Source organism: Bubalus kerabau, chromosome X (assembly GCF_029407905.1).
Source record: "Bubalus kerabau isolate K-KA32 ecotype Philippines breed swamp buffalo chromosome X, PCC_UOA_SB_1v2, whole genome shotgun sequence".
Taxonomy (NCBI): domain Eukaryota; kingdom Metazoa; phylum Chordata; class Mammalia; order Artiodactyla; family Bovidae; genus Bubalus; species Bubalus kerabau.
Window position 1 is genome coordinate 42,605,570 of NC_073647.1, and position 17,561 is coordinate 42,623,130.

The window sequence follows — 17,561 nt, forward strand, 5'->3', positions numbered from 1 at the left end:
GAGACCAGCAAACAGAAGAAGCTATAACAGAGGGAAACGCCTTGGAAGCTACAGGCCATAGATTAAAACCCTGTGGTTACTACGGACTGCATAGGAAGGGGCCTATAGATCTTGAGAAATATAAGTCGGACTAAGGAACTGCCAAAAATGAACTGAACCCACAATACTCACAACAAAACCAGAGAAAGACCTAGATATATTTTTACTATTTTTACGATCAATCTTTCTTTTTTTTTTTAAGTCCTCTATTGTCCTTTAATTTTCACTTTTATAACTATTACTTTGCAAAAAAAAAAAAAAGACCCTATTTTTTTTTCTTCTTCAGCAAACTTCATATATATATTTTATAATTTTTTGACCGTGTGTTTTTTTTTTTCTTTTTTCTTTTTCTTCTTTTCTTTAACATTGTATTTTTGAAATTCCAAACTCTACTCTAGATTTTTAATTTTAGCCTTTTGGTATATGTTATCAATTTTGTACCTATAGTTTTTTTCATAATTTCTGTGACTTTTTTTTCCCTCTGTTTCTTTCTCTTCTTCTTTTATATAACATCGTATATCTGCAATTCCAAACTCTACTCAAGATTTTTAATTTATGCTTTTTGGTATTTGATATCAATTTTGTACCTGTATTTTCTTTATAATTTTTGTGACATTGTTTTTGTTGGTTTGTCTGTTTTCTATCTTTATTTTTCTTCTTCTTTTTTTTTTTTTAACGTTGTAGTTTTGAAATTCCAAACTCTACTCTAGATTTTTAATTTTTGCTTTTTGGTATTAGTTATCAATTTTGTACCTGTAGTTTCTTTATAATTTTCACGACCTTGTTTGTTTTTCTTTGTTCGTTTTTTCTCTCTTTCTTTTCCTTCTTCTTTTCATTAACATCGCATTTTTGAAATTCCAAACTCTACTCTAGATTTCTAATTTTTGCTTTTATGTATTTGTTACCAATTTTGTACCTTTAAGAACCCAATCTTCAGGACCCATTTTTCACTAGTGTATGAGATTACTGGTTTGACTGCTCTCTCTCCCTTTGGACTCTCCATTTTCTCCACCAGGTCACCTGTATCTCCTCCCTAACCCCTCTCTACGCTACCCAACTCTGTGAATTTCTGTGTGTTCCAGACGGTGCAGAACACTTAAGGAACTGATTACTGGCTGGATCTGTCTCCCTCCTTTTCATTTCCCCCTTTTATCCTTCTGGCCACCTCTGTCTCCTGCCTCCTTCTTCTCTTCTCTGTATAACTCCATGAACATCTCTGAGCGGTCCAGTTGTGGAGTGCACATAAGGAAGTGACTACTGGCTAGTCCACTCTCTCCACTATTGATTCCACCTCATCTCATTTGGGTCACCTCTAACTCCCTCCTCCCTCTTCTCTTCTCCATGTAACGCTGTGAACCTCTCTGAGTGACCCTCACAGTAGAGAAACTTTTCATCTTTAACGTAGATGTTTTATCAGTGGTGCTGTATAGAAGGAGAAGTTTTGAAACTACTGTAAAATTAAGACCGATAACTGGAAGTAGGAGGCTTAAGTCCAAACCCTGACTCCAGGGAACTCCTGACTCCAAGGAACATTAATTGACAGGAGCTCATCAAACGCCTCCATACCGACACTGAAACCAAGCACCACACAAGGGCCAACAAGTTCCAGGGAAAGACATAACAAGCAAATTCTCCAGCAACAAAGGAACACAGCCCTGAGCTTCAAGATACAGGCTGCCCAAAGTCACCCCAAAACCATAGACATCTCATAACTCATTACTGGACATTTCATTACACTCCAGAGAGAAGAAATACAGCTCCATCCACCAGAACATCGACACAAGCTTCCCTAACCAGGAAACCTTGACAAGCCACCTGTACAAACCCACACACAGCGAGGAAACGCCACAATAAAGAGAACTCCACAAACTGCCAGAATACAGAAAGAACACCCCAAACTCAGCAATTTAAACAAGATGAAGAGACAGACGAATACCCAGCAGGTAAAGGAACAGGATAAATGCCCACCAAACCAAACAAAAGAGGAAGAGATAGGGAATCTACCTGATAAAGAATTCCAAATAATGATAGTGAAATTGATCCAAAATCTTGAAATTAAAATGGAATCACAGATAAATAGCCTGGAGGCAAGGATTGAGAAGATGCAAGAAAGGTTTAACAAGGACTTAGAAGAAATAAAAAAGAGTCAATATATAATGAATAATGCAATAAGTGAAATTAAAAACACTCTGGAGGCAACAAATAGTAGAATAACAGAGGCAGAAGATAGGATTAGTGAATTAGAAGATAGAATGGTAGAAATAAATGAATCAGAGAGGATAAAAGAAAAACGAATTAAAAGAAATGAGGACAATCTCAGAGACCTCCAGGACAATATTAAACTACAAGCTACAACATTCGAATCATAGGGATCCCAGAAGAAGAAGACAAAAAGAAAGACCATGAGCAAATACTTGAGGAGATAATAGTTGAAAACTTCCCTAAAATGGGGAAGGAAATAATCACCCAAGTCCAAGAAACCCAGAGAGTCCCAAACAGGATAAACCCAAGGCGAAACACCCCAAGACACATAGTAATCAAATTAACAAAGATCAAACACAAAGAACAAATATTAAAAGCAGCAAGGGAAAAACAACAAATAACACACAAGGGAATACCCATAAGGATAACAGCTGATCTTTCAATAGAAACTCTTCAAGCCAGGAGGGAATTGCAAGACATACTTAAAATGATGAAAGAAAATAACCTACAGCCCAGATTATTGTACCCAGCAAGGATCTCATTCAAGGATGAAGGAGAAATCAAAAGCTTTTCAGACAAGCAAAAGCTGAGAGAATTCTGCACCACCAAACCAGCTCTCCAACAAATACTAAAGGATATTCTCTAGATAGGAAACACAAAAATTGTGTATAAATTCGAACCCAAAACAATAAAGTAAATGGCAACGGGGTCATACTTATCAGTAATTACCTTAAACGTAAATGGGTTGAATGCCCCAACCAAAAGACAAAGACTGGCTGAATGGATACAAAAACAAGACCCCTACATATGTTGTCTACAAGAGACCCACCTCAAAACAGGGGACACATACAGACTGAAAGTGAAGGGCTGGAAAAAGATTTTCCATGCAAATAGGGACCAAAAGAAAGCAGGAGTAGCAATACTCATATCAGATAAAATAGACTTTAAAACAAAGACTGTGAAAAGAGACAAAGATGGTCACTACATAATGATCAAAGGATCAATCCAAGAAGAAGATATAACAATTATAAATATATATGCACCCAACACGGGAGCACCGCAGTATGTAAGACAAATGCTAACAAGTATGAAAGAAGAAATTAACAATAACACAATAATAGTGGGAGACTTTAATACCCCACTCACACCTATGGATAGATCACCTAAACAGAAAATTAACAAGGAAACACAAACTTTAAACGATACAATAGACCAGTTAGACCTAATTGATATCTATAGGACATTTCATCCCAAAACAATGAATTTCACCTTCTTCTCAAGCGCACATGGAACCTTCTCCAGGATAGATCACATCCTGGGCCATAAAGCTAGCCTTCGTAAATTCAAAAAAATAGAAATCATTCCAAGCATCTTTTCTGACCACAATGCAGTAAGATTAGATCTCAATTACAGGAAAAAAACTATTAAAAAATCCAACATATGGAGGCTGAACAACATGCTGCTGAATAACCAACAAATCACAGAAGAAAATCAAAAAAGAAATCAAAATTTGCATAGAAACAATGAAAATGAAAACACAACAACCCAAAACCTGTGGGACACGGTAAAAGCAGTCCTAAGGGGAAAGTTCATAGCAATACAGGCACACCTCAAGAAACAAGAAAAAAGTCAAATAAATAACCTAACTCTACACCTAAAGCAACTAGAAAAGAAAGAAATGAAGAACCCCAGGGTTAGTAGAAGGAAAGAAATCTTAAAAATTAGAGCAAAAATAAATGCAAAAGAAACAAAAGAGACCATAGCAAAAATCAACAAAACCAAAAGCTGGTTCTTTGAAAGGATAAATAAAATTGACAAACCATTAGCCAGACTCATCAAGAAACAAAGGGAGAAAAATCAAATCAATAAAATTAGAAATGAAAATGGAGAGATCACAACAGACAACACAGAAATACAAAGGATCATAAGAGACTACTATCAACAATTATATGCCAATAAATTGGACAGCGAGGAAGAAATGGACAAATTCTTAGAAAAGTACAACTTTCCAAAACTCGACCAGGAAGAAATAGAAAATCTTAACAGACTCATCACAAGCACGGAAATTGAAACTGTAATCAAAAATCTCCCAGCAAACAAAAGCCCAGGTCCAGACGGCTTCACAGCTGAATTCTACCAAAAATTTAGAGAAGAGCTAACACCTATCCTGCTCAAACTCTTCCAGAAAATTGCAGAGGATGGTAAACTTCCAAACTCATTCTATGAAGCCACCATCACCCTAATACCAAAACCTGACAAAGATCCCACAAAAAAAGAAAACTACAGGCCAATATCACTGATGAACATAGATGCAAAAATCCTTAACAAAATTCTAGCAATCAGAATCCAACAACACATTAAAAAGATCATACACCATGACCAAGTGGGCTTTATCCCAGGGATGCAAGGATTCTTCAATATCTGCAAATCAATCAATGTAATACACCACATTAACAAATTGAAAAATAAAAACCATATGATTATCTCAATAGATGCAGAGAAAGCCTTTGACAAAATTCAACATCCATTTATGATAAAAACTCTCCAGAAAGCAGGAATAGAAGGAACATACCTCAACATAATAAAAGCTATATATGACAAACCCACAGCAAACATTATCCTCAATGGTGAAAAATTGAAAGCATTTCCTCTAAAGTCAGGAACAAGACAAGGGTGCCCACTTTCACCATTACTATTCAACATAGTTTTGGAAGTTTTGGCCACAGCAATCAGAACAGAAAAAGAAATAAAAGGAATCCAAATTGGAAAAGAAGAAGTAAAGCTCTCACTGTTTGCAGATGACATGATCCTCTACATAGAAAACCCTAAAGACTCCACCAGAAAATTACTAGAACTAATCAATGACTATAGTAAAGTTGCAGGATATAAAATCAACACACAGAAATCCCTTGCATTCCTATACACTAATAATGAGAAAACAGAAAGAGAAATTAAGGAAACAATTCCATTCACCATTGCAACGGAAAGAATAAAATACTTAGGAATATATCTACCTAAAGAATCTAAAGACCTATATATAGAAAACTATAAAACACTGGTGAAAGAAATCAAAGAGGACACTAACAGATGGAGAAATATACCGTGTTCATGGATTGGAAGAATCAATATAGTGAAAATGAGTATACTACCCAAAGCACTTTATAGATTCAATGCAATCCCTATCAAGCTACCAACAGCATTCTTCACAGAGCTAGAACAAATAATTTCACAATTTGTATGGAAAAACAAAAAACCTCGAATAGCCAAAGCGATCTTGAGAAAGAAGAATGGAACTGGAGGAATCAACCTGCCTGACTTCAGGCTCTACTACAAAGCCACAGTTATCAAGACAGTATGGTACTGGCACAAAGACAGACATATAGATCAATGGAACAAAATAGAAAGCCCAGAGATAAATCCACGCACATATGGACACCTTATCTTTGACAAAGGAGGCAAGAATATACAATGGATTAAAGACAATCTCTTTAACAAGTGGTGCTGGGAACTCTGGTCAACGACTTGTAAAAGAATGAAACTAGAACACTTTCTAACACCATACACAAAAATAAACTCAAAATGGATTAAAGATCTAAACATAAGACCAGAAACTATAAAACTCCTAGAGGAGAACATAGGCAAAACACTCTCTGACATACATCACAGCAGGATCCTCTATGACCCACCTCCCAGAATATTGGAAATAAAAGCAAAAATAAACAAATGGGACCTAATTAACCTTAAAAGCTTCTGCACATCAAAGGAAACTATTAGCAAGGTGAAAAGACAGCCTTCAGAATGGGAGAAGATAATAGCAAATGAAGCAACTGACAAACAACTAATCTCGAGAATATACAAGCAACTCCTACAGCTCAACTCCAGAAAAATAAATGACCCAATCAAAAAATGGGCCAAAGAACTAAATAGACATTTCTCCAAAGAAGACATACAGATGGCTAACAAACACATGAAAAGATGCTCAACATCACTCATTATCAGAGAAATGCAAATCAAAACCACTATGAGGTACCATTTCACACCAGTCAGAATGGCTGCGATCCAAAAGTCTACAAGTAATAAATGCTGGAGAGGGTGTGGAGAAAAGGGAACCCTCTTACACTGTTGGTGGGAATGCAAACTAGTACAGCCACTATGGAGAACAGTGTGGAGATTCCTTAAAAAACTGGAAACAGACCTGCCTTATGATCCAGCAATCCCACTGCTGGGCATACACACTGAGGAAACCAGAAGGGAAAGAGACCCGTGTACCCCAATGTTCATCGCAGCACTGTTTATAATAGCCAGGACATGGAAGCAACCTAGATGTCCATCAGCAGACGAATGGATAAGAAAGCAGTGGTACATACACACAATGGAGTATTACTCAGCCATTAAAAAGAATACATTTGAATCAGTTCTAATGAGGTGGATGAAACTGGAGCCTATTATACAGAGTGAAGTAAGCCAGAAAGAAAAACACCAATACAGTATACTAACGCATATACATGGAATTTAGAAAGATGGTAACAATAACCCTGTGTACGAGACAGCAAAAGAGACACTGATGTATAGAACAGTCTTATGGACTCTGTGGGAGAGGGAGAGGGTGGGAAGATTTGGGAGAATGGCATTGAAACATGTAAAATATCATGTATGAAATGAGTTGCCAGTCCAGGTTCGATGCAGGATACTGGATGCTTGGGGCTGGTGCACTGGGACGACCCAGAGGGATGGAATGGGGAGGGAGGAGGGAGGAGGGTTCAGGATGGGGAACACATGTATACCTGTGGCGGATTCATTTTGATATTTGGCAAAACTAATACAGTTATGTAAAGTTTAAAAATAAAATAAAATTAAAAAAAAAGAAGAAAAAAAATAAAAAATAAAAACCAAGACAAAATGAAAGTAGACAAAGATACAGAGAATAAACAAGGGATGGGGGTGGCACAAAACAGGTGAACAAGACGAAGAGATATAAGCCTCCACTTACAGAATAAATAAGCAATGAGAATGTCATATACAGCATAAGGAATATGGTCAATAATACTGTAATAACGTCATATGGGAACAGATGGTAACTAGACTTACAGTCATCATTTTCCAATGTATGCCAATACCAATCAATCAGTATGTTGTACAACTGAAACTAACATCATGTTGTATGTCAACTATATTTCAGTTTAAAAAAATAAAACAGAGAGAGAGGGAGATCTCTTTTCTTCCACAGGCACTAAGGAATGGTCACATCACAACACAGAAGGAAGGTGGCTGTCTACCGGCCAGGAAGAGAGCTCTCACCAGAAACTAAATATGCTGGTACCTTGATCTTGCACTTCTCAGCCTCCAAAACTGTGAGAAAATGCGTTTCTGTTATGTAAACCACCAGGTCTATGGTATTTTGTTATGGTAGCCCGAAAAACTAACACATATTTCACCTATTTTTCTCTTTCCTTCAAACCCTTTCCAACTCCTTTGATGGGAAGGTTCCACAATCACAAAGGTGGTTCCAGTGCCAAAGGAGGGAAAACAGTTGAAAGTTATGGATTTCCAATGTTGGAAAATTTTACAATCTTCCCCAATTAAAAAAAAAAAAAAACACCAAAAACTGGCCATGTACTTATGAAATGTGTTTGGAATGACCCAAGGAGAGCTAAGGCAGTATTAGAACCAAAGAAGGGCTAATAAAGTACACCTTATTTTAAGTAACCATATTCAGAATAAATAATTAGAGTAAATATGTATATTTTGGCAAGGTACACTACAACATCATCCCAGGCACGGGGAAACACAAGCCTCTATGCAGATGAACACTCCAGATCAATTTACACAGAAACCCTGGGCAATCCTCCTCACAGACTGCCTGGCTGCCCTCATGGTGTCAGTATCCTGTGCAGTGAAAAAGCAACTGTCACGGATAACAGGAATACAATTTGACCTACTTTCCCCATAAACTCCTGGAAAGTCACTAAGTCAGATTTTTGTGTTTACTGAGCTATCACATTTTGGGGACACATTTCGTCCCTTTCTTTGCACGCAACCCTGTACTCCACACATTAAGGTCATTTTTGGGTAATTCCTAAACTCCCCTGGTCATTTGACCAAAAGATGTCCTATTACTGCTCAGCTAATCCACGAAACATCCTTCTGAGGTAGGTCATGGACAGTTATCTCTATGTGGAAAGAATTCTCCAGCCCAGAAAGGCCAAAGACTCAACGTCAGTTCAGACCCTTTCCTGCCCAAAGGAAGCCATACCAAACCCAGTGCTTCTCCCTAACTCTCAAGTTTCACAAACCTGTCTTTCAAGAGCTGAAAGTCCCCCAGCAAGATAATTTAAGGCAGACAACTAAGACTTCTTTTTTAAATTACAGACCAAAATATCTACCTTGTGGCACTTTCATGGTAAAGTCTCCTTAATGATGCCAGATTTTTAAAAGCTAAGTAAAACCTCTCAAAGGTGCCCAAGGCCCTGGTGAGCAGGAACACCTGACAAGTCAGCAGGGGCTGCTGAGTGACTTATGATCCCAGGCTGTCCCGCTTTTCTTCACCACAAAACATGTCTGACCTTCTCAGGCCATTAGATGTACTTAGAACCAAAGGAGGGACACTCCTCCATCAGAAATGCTTCCGAACACACCAGCAGGAAGTCAATATTTAAGATTCTGGGGCGGGGAAGGGGTGGGCGGCGGAGGAGGGGGTGGTGGGGGGAAGGGGTCGGCGGCGGGGGGTGGGGGGGAAGGGGTGGGCGGCGGAGGGGGGAGGGGTCGGCGGGGGAAGGGGGAGGGGTCGGCGGGGGAGGGGGAGCGGTCGGCGGGGGTGGAGGGGAGCGGTCGGCGGGGGTGGAGGGGAGCGGTCGGCGGGGGAGGAGGGGAGGGGTCGCCGAGAACTAAGTGCTGCCGACTGGGGAGCCCAGGAACTAGAGCTCGCCCCAGAACTTCCAACTCTGGCGTCTGTCCCTCGGCCCTAGCCGGGCAAGAGCCAGTGTAGGTGCCAAAGCTTAGTTCTCGGCGACGCCCCCAGAATCTTAAATGTTCACTTCCTGCTGGTGTGTTTGGTAGGCTCCTGGTGGAGGAGCGTCCCTCCTTGGGTTCTAAGCCAGTGTCGGTGCCCAAAGTTGCAACTAGGCGTCCGACAGCAGTGCACACGTCTCCTGCCTCCTGCAAACTGAGGTCCCGCGCGTGGGGCCTTGGGCTCGCTGTCGGACAGGGCCCGCCCTTAGGCAATGGACATCTTCAGCTCCCCTTCTGGGGACAGGCAAACGGCCCTTCTTCGGGCGATGTTCACGGTCCCGCAGCTAGAATCCAGGCACGCTTGGACGAAGTCAGGTGCACCTATGGGCGAGGGAAACCGCCACTCCGCAGTGGGCACCCCACAACCCCATCTTCCCCGGCCCCTCTTCTGCCTAGGCCGGCACAAGGGCTCCACTCCCGGCACTTCCCCTACTTCCAGATGCCCCCCCCCCTCGGCCGCCCCGGAGGGTGGGCGCGGACTCCACGCACGAGCCTCTCACGCCCAATCTGGCCGGGCGCAGGACCCGGCCACTCACCCGGCCCGCAGCGGCGCCGTGCTTCCTCCGCAAGGTGAGCCCGCTCCGCAGCAGCGCTGGCAGGTCCCGCAGCCGCGGCCGCGGAGGCACCGGCAGCTGCTCGCCCCCCGACTCGCGCGCGCTGGGGCTGCGGCATAGGGCGCCGTCCGCCGCCGCCACGGCCGCCACTAATGCCGGGACCCGGCTCTCCCACGGCGGCTGCATTTTGACGGAGCCCACGGCCGTCCTCATGCCCTGACGGCGGCTGTGGCGCCGGCGGCTCTTTCTCGCGCTCGCCCCCGCGCGCCGTCCGTGCCTTCGCCAGGAAGCAAAAGGGCGCGAAGGCGGCTCGGGCGCCGGGCGCGCTGCTAGCCGCTGCCCATTGGCTCGCGCCGCCCCGGCCAGGCTCAGTCCCGCGCACTTCCCCCGCCCAGCCCACGTGAGTCCGGCCCCGCCCCGCCCTCGCCGCGGCACACCTCAAAGTCCGGACCTGACCGCTGCAGCCACTCCCTGAGCCTTGAGCACCGTCTCTTCCATCGACTCGGGATTCCCAGAATCCACCACCAAACCCACTCGACGGCCTGGCCCATTCCCCTACTCCCTTTAGGCTGAAAAGCCCCGCTTCACCCCCTTTTCCTGTATGTGGGCCTCGACCTGAACTTAGACCAAGTAAGCTAGGAAGTGCAGAACACCACCACCCTGCCAGGGTACACAAGATGGTTTTTTTTTTGTTTTGTTTTTCCCTTTCTTTCATAACCTGGCCCCAAATCGTTATCACTCTTCCCAGAAATGGTTTTCACCAAAGAACTTCAAAATAGGCACTGTATTCTGCTACAAATCAAACATCACCGAACTAGAACTGCCGCCTCACTGTCCTCTCTTTGGCACAGTCATCATTAAAGTCTAAAATTTTTGTTTATTATGATAGGTGCTAGGCAAAACAGATGCAAATCTGGTGACCTGGAGGTGATTCTCTGTGAACAAGTTGGAACCTGACCTTCCTTGAAAGCCTAATGCGTGTGATAATTGTGCTTGGTAAAGTGTAAAGGTCTACTGTGGTGTGAATCATTGTTCACACCATTCCAGGAGGCAGGAATAGTAGAGCCCTGGCAGTGAGACTCTTCCAACAGGGCCTTAACCTTCACCTCCCAGATCAGTCTGTCTTCAGGAAGGGGCAGCCACTGTTTTTACTCCTTATCAGTAGAACACAGGACCCCTAACTTTGCCTAAGACTTGCAAGAACTCAATAAGCTTACTCACATTAGAGCATAGCAGGAATGTGTGAGCCGAAGAGCAGTGCCACTGTCTAGCTCATATCAAGCAATGTCCCACCCACCCCAGGACCTTTGCACTTGCTTTCCCCTCTGCATGGAATACCCCACCTCTGAAATGCTTTCCAGTACAACTCTCTGTAATGGTGGCAATGTTCTATATCTGGTTTGTAGCAACTAGTCATGGGTGACTTTTGAGCACTGGAAATGCGGCTACTGTGCCTGAAAAAGTGAATTTTCAATTTTATTCAATTTTAATTAATACAAATTAAGATAGCCACATATGGTTGTGGGATACTCTACTGGAAAGCAAAGTTCTAGAATTCCATGTTACCCTTTCTCTACGCCTTAACTTTTTAACTGAAATGTCTCCATTTCAGTGAGGTCTCCCCTGACCATGTGATTTGAAATTTTAGCCCTTCCCATCTGACCCCTGTCCTGTCTGCTTTCTAGCCCTCCAATGTTGCCATCCATTAATCTATGTTATTTATCCATTTTCCCTTTGTCCACTAAATTCCACAAGAGCCTGAAAGTCTTTTCCCTTTTGTTCAGTATCTAGAACATATGAGTCAAAGAATTCAATGTTTCTACATATGAGGACCTAGTTTTTCAAAAGGAATTTAATCTGAATCTCCTGATTTTGCAATGAAAGCAAATCCTATATATGCTAACTTTGCAAAGGTCAAACAAAACCACTGTGGATATCAGATCTGATTTTTACTTAGGAGAATGACATCATTAAAGCTAAAGTTTATGTAAACACCAATGTTAAGAAAGTTTCATTGGCTATTTGCAGTAAAGGGAAGTGGGATACCGGGAAGGTAACTCTAGCATTTACCTAACTACAAAAGGATGTGGGTTTGAATGAGTGGGGTCAGTGGAAACCAGGAGAGGTCAGATGTTAGATATTATAAAAGAAAGCTCCTCAGGCCTTGTACACGTGTTAGGCAGAATAGAAACGTACTTCAGATGGTGATACAGATTGTATTTTACCAATATGACCAACACAGTATCTCCTAACCTCAAGATCTTCTGAAATACAATCTTGCTACTCTCCCATGAAGAGAACAGGGTTTCTTTCTCCATCTTCTTGAACCTGGGCTAGCCCTGAGACCTCTTTGGCCAACAGAATCCAGCAGACCTAACAGTGCCAGTTTTGTAAGTTGCCCTTAATTGACTGGGTAACTTTCTGCTCTCTCAGGATGCTCCCACTCAGAGATGAGCTTCTTGTGAGAAGCCCAGTCTATACAGAGGAGCCCTGGCAACTGAGCTCTCATCCAACAACCAGCATAACTGCCAACCATTTGGAAGCTGTTTGGAACTTCCAATCCAGTCAAGCCTTCCCATGACCCCTGTACTAGCCCACGTCTGACCGTAACCACAGTGAGAAGGCAAGGCAAGGACTACACAGCTGAGCCCAGTCAACTCACCAAACTGTGAGAGTTAGCAACAAATTGTTTTAAGCCACCCAGTTTAGAGATATTTGCTGCAATCAGATGCGGGTTCGATCCCTGGGTCAGGAAGCTCCCCTGGAGGAGGGCATGAAAACTCATTCCAGTGTTCTTCCCTGGAGAATCTTGTGGACAGAGGAGCTTGACAGGCTACAGTCAATAGGATTGCAGAGTTGGACATCACAAGTGACTTAGCATGTGTGCACATTACATACTACTAAATGACCAGAATACATGGTTCAGAAAACTGAAAACTATGCTCCTTTATGAATTAAAAAGAAAAAAAGGAAATTTATATTTCTATTTGCATGTGTGTGAAGAAACATGACGTTTCTTGCAAGTGGTTGAAATTGGCTACATGAAAAAAGGAAAGAAGAGATTTTTTTCAAGTATAAATTGTTTTTCTGTTTTTTTTTTTTAACATGAAAACATACTACCTATGCAAAAACATTGTTTAAAAAACTGGCTCTAGATTTAGAAAAGTTAGGTGGTAGGGGGGAGCTGATTTGAGAGTTTTGTTTACACAGCAGTTAAACTCACTAAACTAGAAGCCCCCACACACACCCTGCCCAGTGAAAATCTGACCAGCAAGAACAAAGGATGAGCTGAAGCCCAAGAGAAATGACAGGAGTGATGGTGATGCTAGGGTCCAAATATCTGATTGTAACGGATGGAACTGGGCCAGAGTGCTCAGAGGACACAGAGGAGCAGAGACAGCCCACCCCTTGCTACACTGGGCCCTGGAGCACACACAGCGTGCCACTTTCCAGTCCTTGTTGGATGGAATTTGAAGCAATGACTCACCTTAGTTTTCCTCTTTTAATTTTTGTGGTCCATGTGATTATCCAGAATGCCAAGGAAAGCATCTATCAGCTGGGCTTTCCCTTGTATTTTCCCCCTCCCTGTGTACCTACTTATTTCCCCATATATGTATACCATGTCTGTTATACTCTATAGAGTCTCCTAACCCTTGGTGGGGAGAAGGCAATGGCAGCCCACTCCAGTACTCTTGCCTGGAAAATCCCGTGGACGGAGGAGCCTGGTAGGCTGCAGTCCATGGGGTCATGAAGAGTCAGACACGACTGAGAGACTTCACTTTCACTTTTCACTTTCATGCATTGGAGAAGGAAATGGCAACCCACTCCAGTGTTCTTGCCTGGAGAATCCCAGGGACAGCGGAATCTGGTGGGCTGCTGTCTATGGGGTTGCACAGAGTCGGACACGACTGAAGCGACTTAGCAGCAGCAGCAGCAACCCTTGGTGAGTCTTTCTTGGTGCCCATCCCTTCCCAACATCCCTTGTTTTCATTTTGCCTGCATTTGAGATGTTGTGCATTTCTTTACCAGCTATTCAAAATAGAAAATTTAAGTACAGTTTTGCCTCTCTATTCAAGCCTGCTAACACTTTTATATATAATGAGCAAGAAGCATTGGATGGGACCTTCCCAAGGACTAAGGCTGAAGTGGGAGATCAGAGGCAGAGCTTGCACTTGAAAACCCAGTACTGCCCACCCTGCCTCTGCTGAGAATGCCACACAAAAGTTTGTGCTTGATATTAATACTATTTTTATGTTTGCTTATGGAATGAATATGCAATTGAAATAAAAGTCACAAAATAATAAAACATGTTTCAAACCTAAAAATGTTAAGCCTTTCTCATTTTATTTTAGTTTTCAAGGATCACAAACAGGACGATCTGCCATCAGAGGGTTCATCACAAACCTGTGTGATGCTGTGCTATTATTTGGTGTAGTTTATCACCTGCTATGCCTCATGCAGATATTCCCCTCAGGAATGACACATGTTTTTCTTACACTATTTGCCTTGGTGGCTCCAACCAGAGACTGGGTGATAAGGGTGGGTGCCCGTCTTTGTAAGTTTGTCTTCTATTCTTTACACTCATAATCTTTAAACAAAATCTGTCTGTTCATGCCTTTTCATATACCATTGACAATTATCATGCTGGAAATTTCCTTTTTCTAGGTCAAGTGTGCACGTTTACCAGGACCTTAAGTATTTAGGACACTGGTTAAAAAAAATTCTTTGTGGTCAAATGCCCAAGAAGACACAAGGAGAAGGCAATAGGAAACCTAACTTGACCAACAGACAGCAAGGAAGCCAAGCCAGTCTTGTTATGGAAATCTACTTCTCCTTGCACAGATTCACCAGTACCCCTCCTGGAGGTCTTGTATGCCCTGCCCATTGGGATTAATTCTTCCTCAGGTAAACCTCAGAGTTTACCTACAACTATGAATCTACTTTCACCACCTCTCTTATCACAGTTAGCCTTGTATTTGAATTGTGTGTGTGCTAAGTGGCTTCAGTTGTATCCAGCTCTTTGCAACCCCATGGACTGTAGCCCACCAGGCTCCTCTGTCCATGTGATTCTCTAGGCAAGGATACTGGAGTGGGTTACCATCCCCTTCTCCAGGGGATCGTCCCAACCCAGGAATCGAACCCATATCTCTTACGTCTCCTGCACTGGCGTGCAGGTACTTTACCACTAGAGCCACTTGTGCATATGAGACCTAGATGAGGTTGTAAGACTTGGAGGGCAGAGATGACTTATTTTTGTATTCCCCTCTACTGTCCATTGCACTGCCTAGCACATCATAGATGCTATGTCACAAAATGCATACATTAATGAATGCTGGATGGATTAACAAACGAATTAACAAAACTCTGATTAGCCAAACACTGTCATCCTAGGTTGAGGAAAGTCAGTCAGAGGCCTTAGCAGATGCAGACTCTCGAAGTCCTCAGGAAAATACATTACCCCAAGAGTGTTGGAGGCTATACATGGACTCCAGATGGTGGCATGTACAGATCAGTAGGGAAGAAAGATGATTTTAGCATCAGTATGTAGAGTGCTTTATAATAGGGAGACTCTGAAAGCTGGGCAGCCAGCAAAGCAGGCTACAGAATCCCAGGCATGAAGTATTAGCATGATAATCCATAAAATTGGGTTAACAGAAACTTCTGTGTTTTCCTTATACTATTCACATCTGTGCATTCTGAGCATAGACAGTGTATTAAAAAGCAGAGACATCACTTTGCCAACAAAGGTCCGTCTAGTCAAAGCTATGGTTTTTCCAGTAGTCATGTACGAATGTGAGAGTTGGACCAGAAAGAAGGCTGAGTGCTGAAGAACTGATGCTTTTGAATTGTAGTGTTGGAGAAGACTCTTGAGAGTCGCTTGGACTGCAAGGAGATTGAACCAGTCAATCCTAAAGGAACTCAACCCTGAATATTCATTAGAAGGACTGATGCTGAAGCTGAATTCCAATACTTTGGCCACCTGATGTGAAGAGCCTATTCATTAGAGAAGACCCTGATCCTGGGAAAGACTGAAGGTAAAAGGAGAAGTGGGCAGCAGAGGATAAGATGGTTAGATAGCATCACTGACTCTGTGGACATGAATTTGATCAAACTCTGGGAGATGGTGAAGGACAGGGAAGCCTGGTGTGCTGCAGGCCATGGGGTTGCAAAGAGTCAGATACAACTTAGCGACTGAACAGCAACATTCTGTGCAGAGTTTCCATGCTAATTAAATGAGATGATGTTTGTAAAGCTGTTTGCAAACTTCAAAGCACTATACTTAGAGCACTGCCTTTCTGCAGGGGTGAAAGAGAAGGGACAGATGAGATGATGCCTTGGAGAAAGCAGAGCCTGGACCAGAATGGCAGAAGGAGTGGGAAAGTAAATAGGGTGTCAGAGATCATGCCCAACCAGAAGACAGAGACCTTTGACAGTGTTTCTTCCCATCTTTGAATATGAAGCATTTGTAACCCTGATCTAACCAGGCACAGAGTAAGCCATGAGAAAATCTTAGTGCATTCTGGCAACATTGTATGAGTTCAAATTGTCATTTGAAGATCTGGATGAGAATATACAGATGTGGGGCTAGAGAACACTCAGAGCAGGAAGGTCTCCTAAGTCCTTAAACATAAAGGAGGTTTTCTGAAGAGAATGACAGCAAGCGACAAGGCTGTTGTTTTCATATATCTGGAATATACAGAGGAGAAATTGGATTCATTCTAATCAGAGATGGAAACTGCAGAGTAAAATTGCTTCTCAATATAACAAAGACTTTTCTATCCATTTAAATCTATGTTTAACTTAAACAGTCCGTGTATGTGTGTGTGTGTGTGTGTGAGTTGCTCAGTTGTGTCTGACTCTTTGTGACTCCATGGACTGCAGCCCGCCAGGCTCCTTTGTCCATGGGGATTCTGAAGGCAAAAGGACTGGAGTGGAGTGCCATTCCTTGTCTAGTATTCTTACCCTTGCAAAATGAGGGGACTTCATGCAATTTCATTTTTTCAGATGCATGGTTGGATTCAGTGAGCTAGACCGTTTCATCTGACTCAAACATTGGGTTTCTTCACTGGCCCTAGTGAATACTGAGGTGGTTATGTAGAGCAGCGTAGAAGGCAATGGCACCCCACTCCAGTACTCTTGCCTGGAAAATCCCATGGACAGAGGAGCCTGGTAGGCTGCAGTCCATGGGGTGGCGAAGAGTCAGGCACGACTGAGCGACTTCACTTTCACTTTTCACTTCCATGCATTAGAGAAGGAAATGGCAACCCACTCCAGTGTTCTTGCCTGGAGAATCCCAGGGATGGCAGAGTGAAGTGACTCCGCGATTGAAGTGACTTAGCAGCAGCAGCAGCAGCAATCTTGATTACAGCTTGTGATTCATCTAGCCTGGTATTTCACATGATGTACTGTGCATACGAGTTGCATAAGCAGTGTGACAACATACAGCCTTGATATACTCCTTTCCCAATTTGGAGTCAGTCCATTGTTCCATGTCTGGTTCTAACTGTTGCTTCTTGACCTGCATACAGATTTCTCAGGAGGCAGGTAAGGTGATCTGGTATTCCCATCTCTTTAAGAATTTACTACAGTTTTATGGAATCCACACAGTCAAAGGCTTTGGCATAGTCAATAAAGCAGATGTAGATGTTTTGCTGGAACTCTCTTGGTCTTTCTATGATCCAACGGACGTTGGCAATTTGATCTCTGGTTTTTCTGCCTTTTCTAAATCCAGCTTAAACATCTGGAAGTTCTCAGTTC

The 17,561-nt window shown here is 42.6% G+C and overlaps 1 protein-coding gene across 1 annotated transcript in view; it reads right to left on the reverse strand.

Annotated features, from left to right (window-relative positions):
- LOC129639959 (collagen alpha-1(I) chain-like) overlaps positions 1–17,561 on the reverse strand; it is a 113,012-nt gene that overhangs the window by 88,576 nt on the left and 6,875 nt on the right. The window contains exon 2 of the mRNA XM_055565254.1: positions 9,786–10,418. Within this exon, the coding sequence (XP_055421229.1) occupies positions 9,786–10,418 (633 nt within the window). The remainder of the gene's footprint in view (positions 1–9,785; positions 10,419–17,561) is intronic.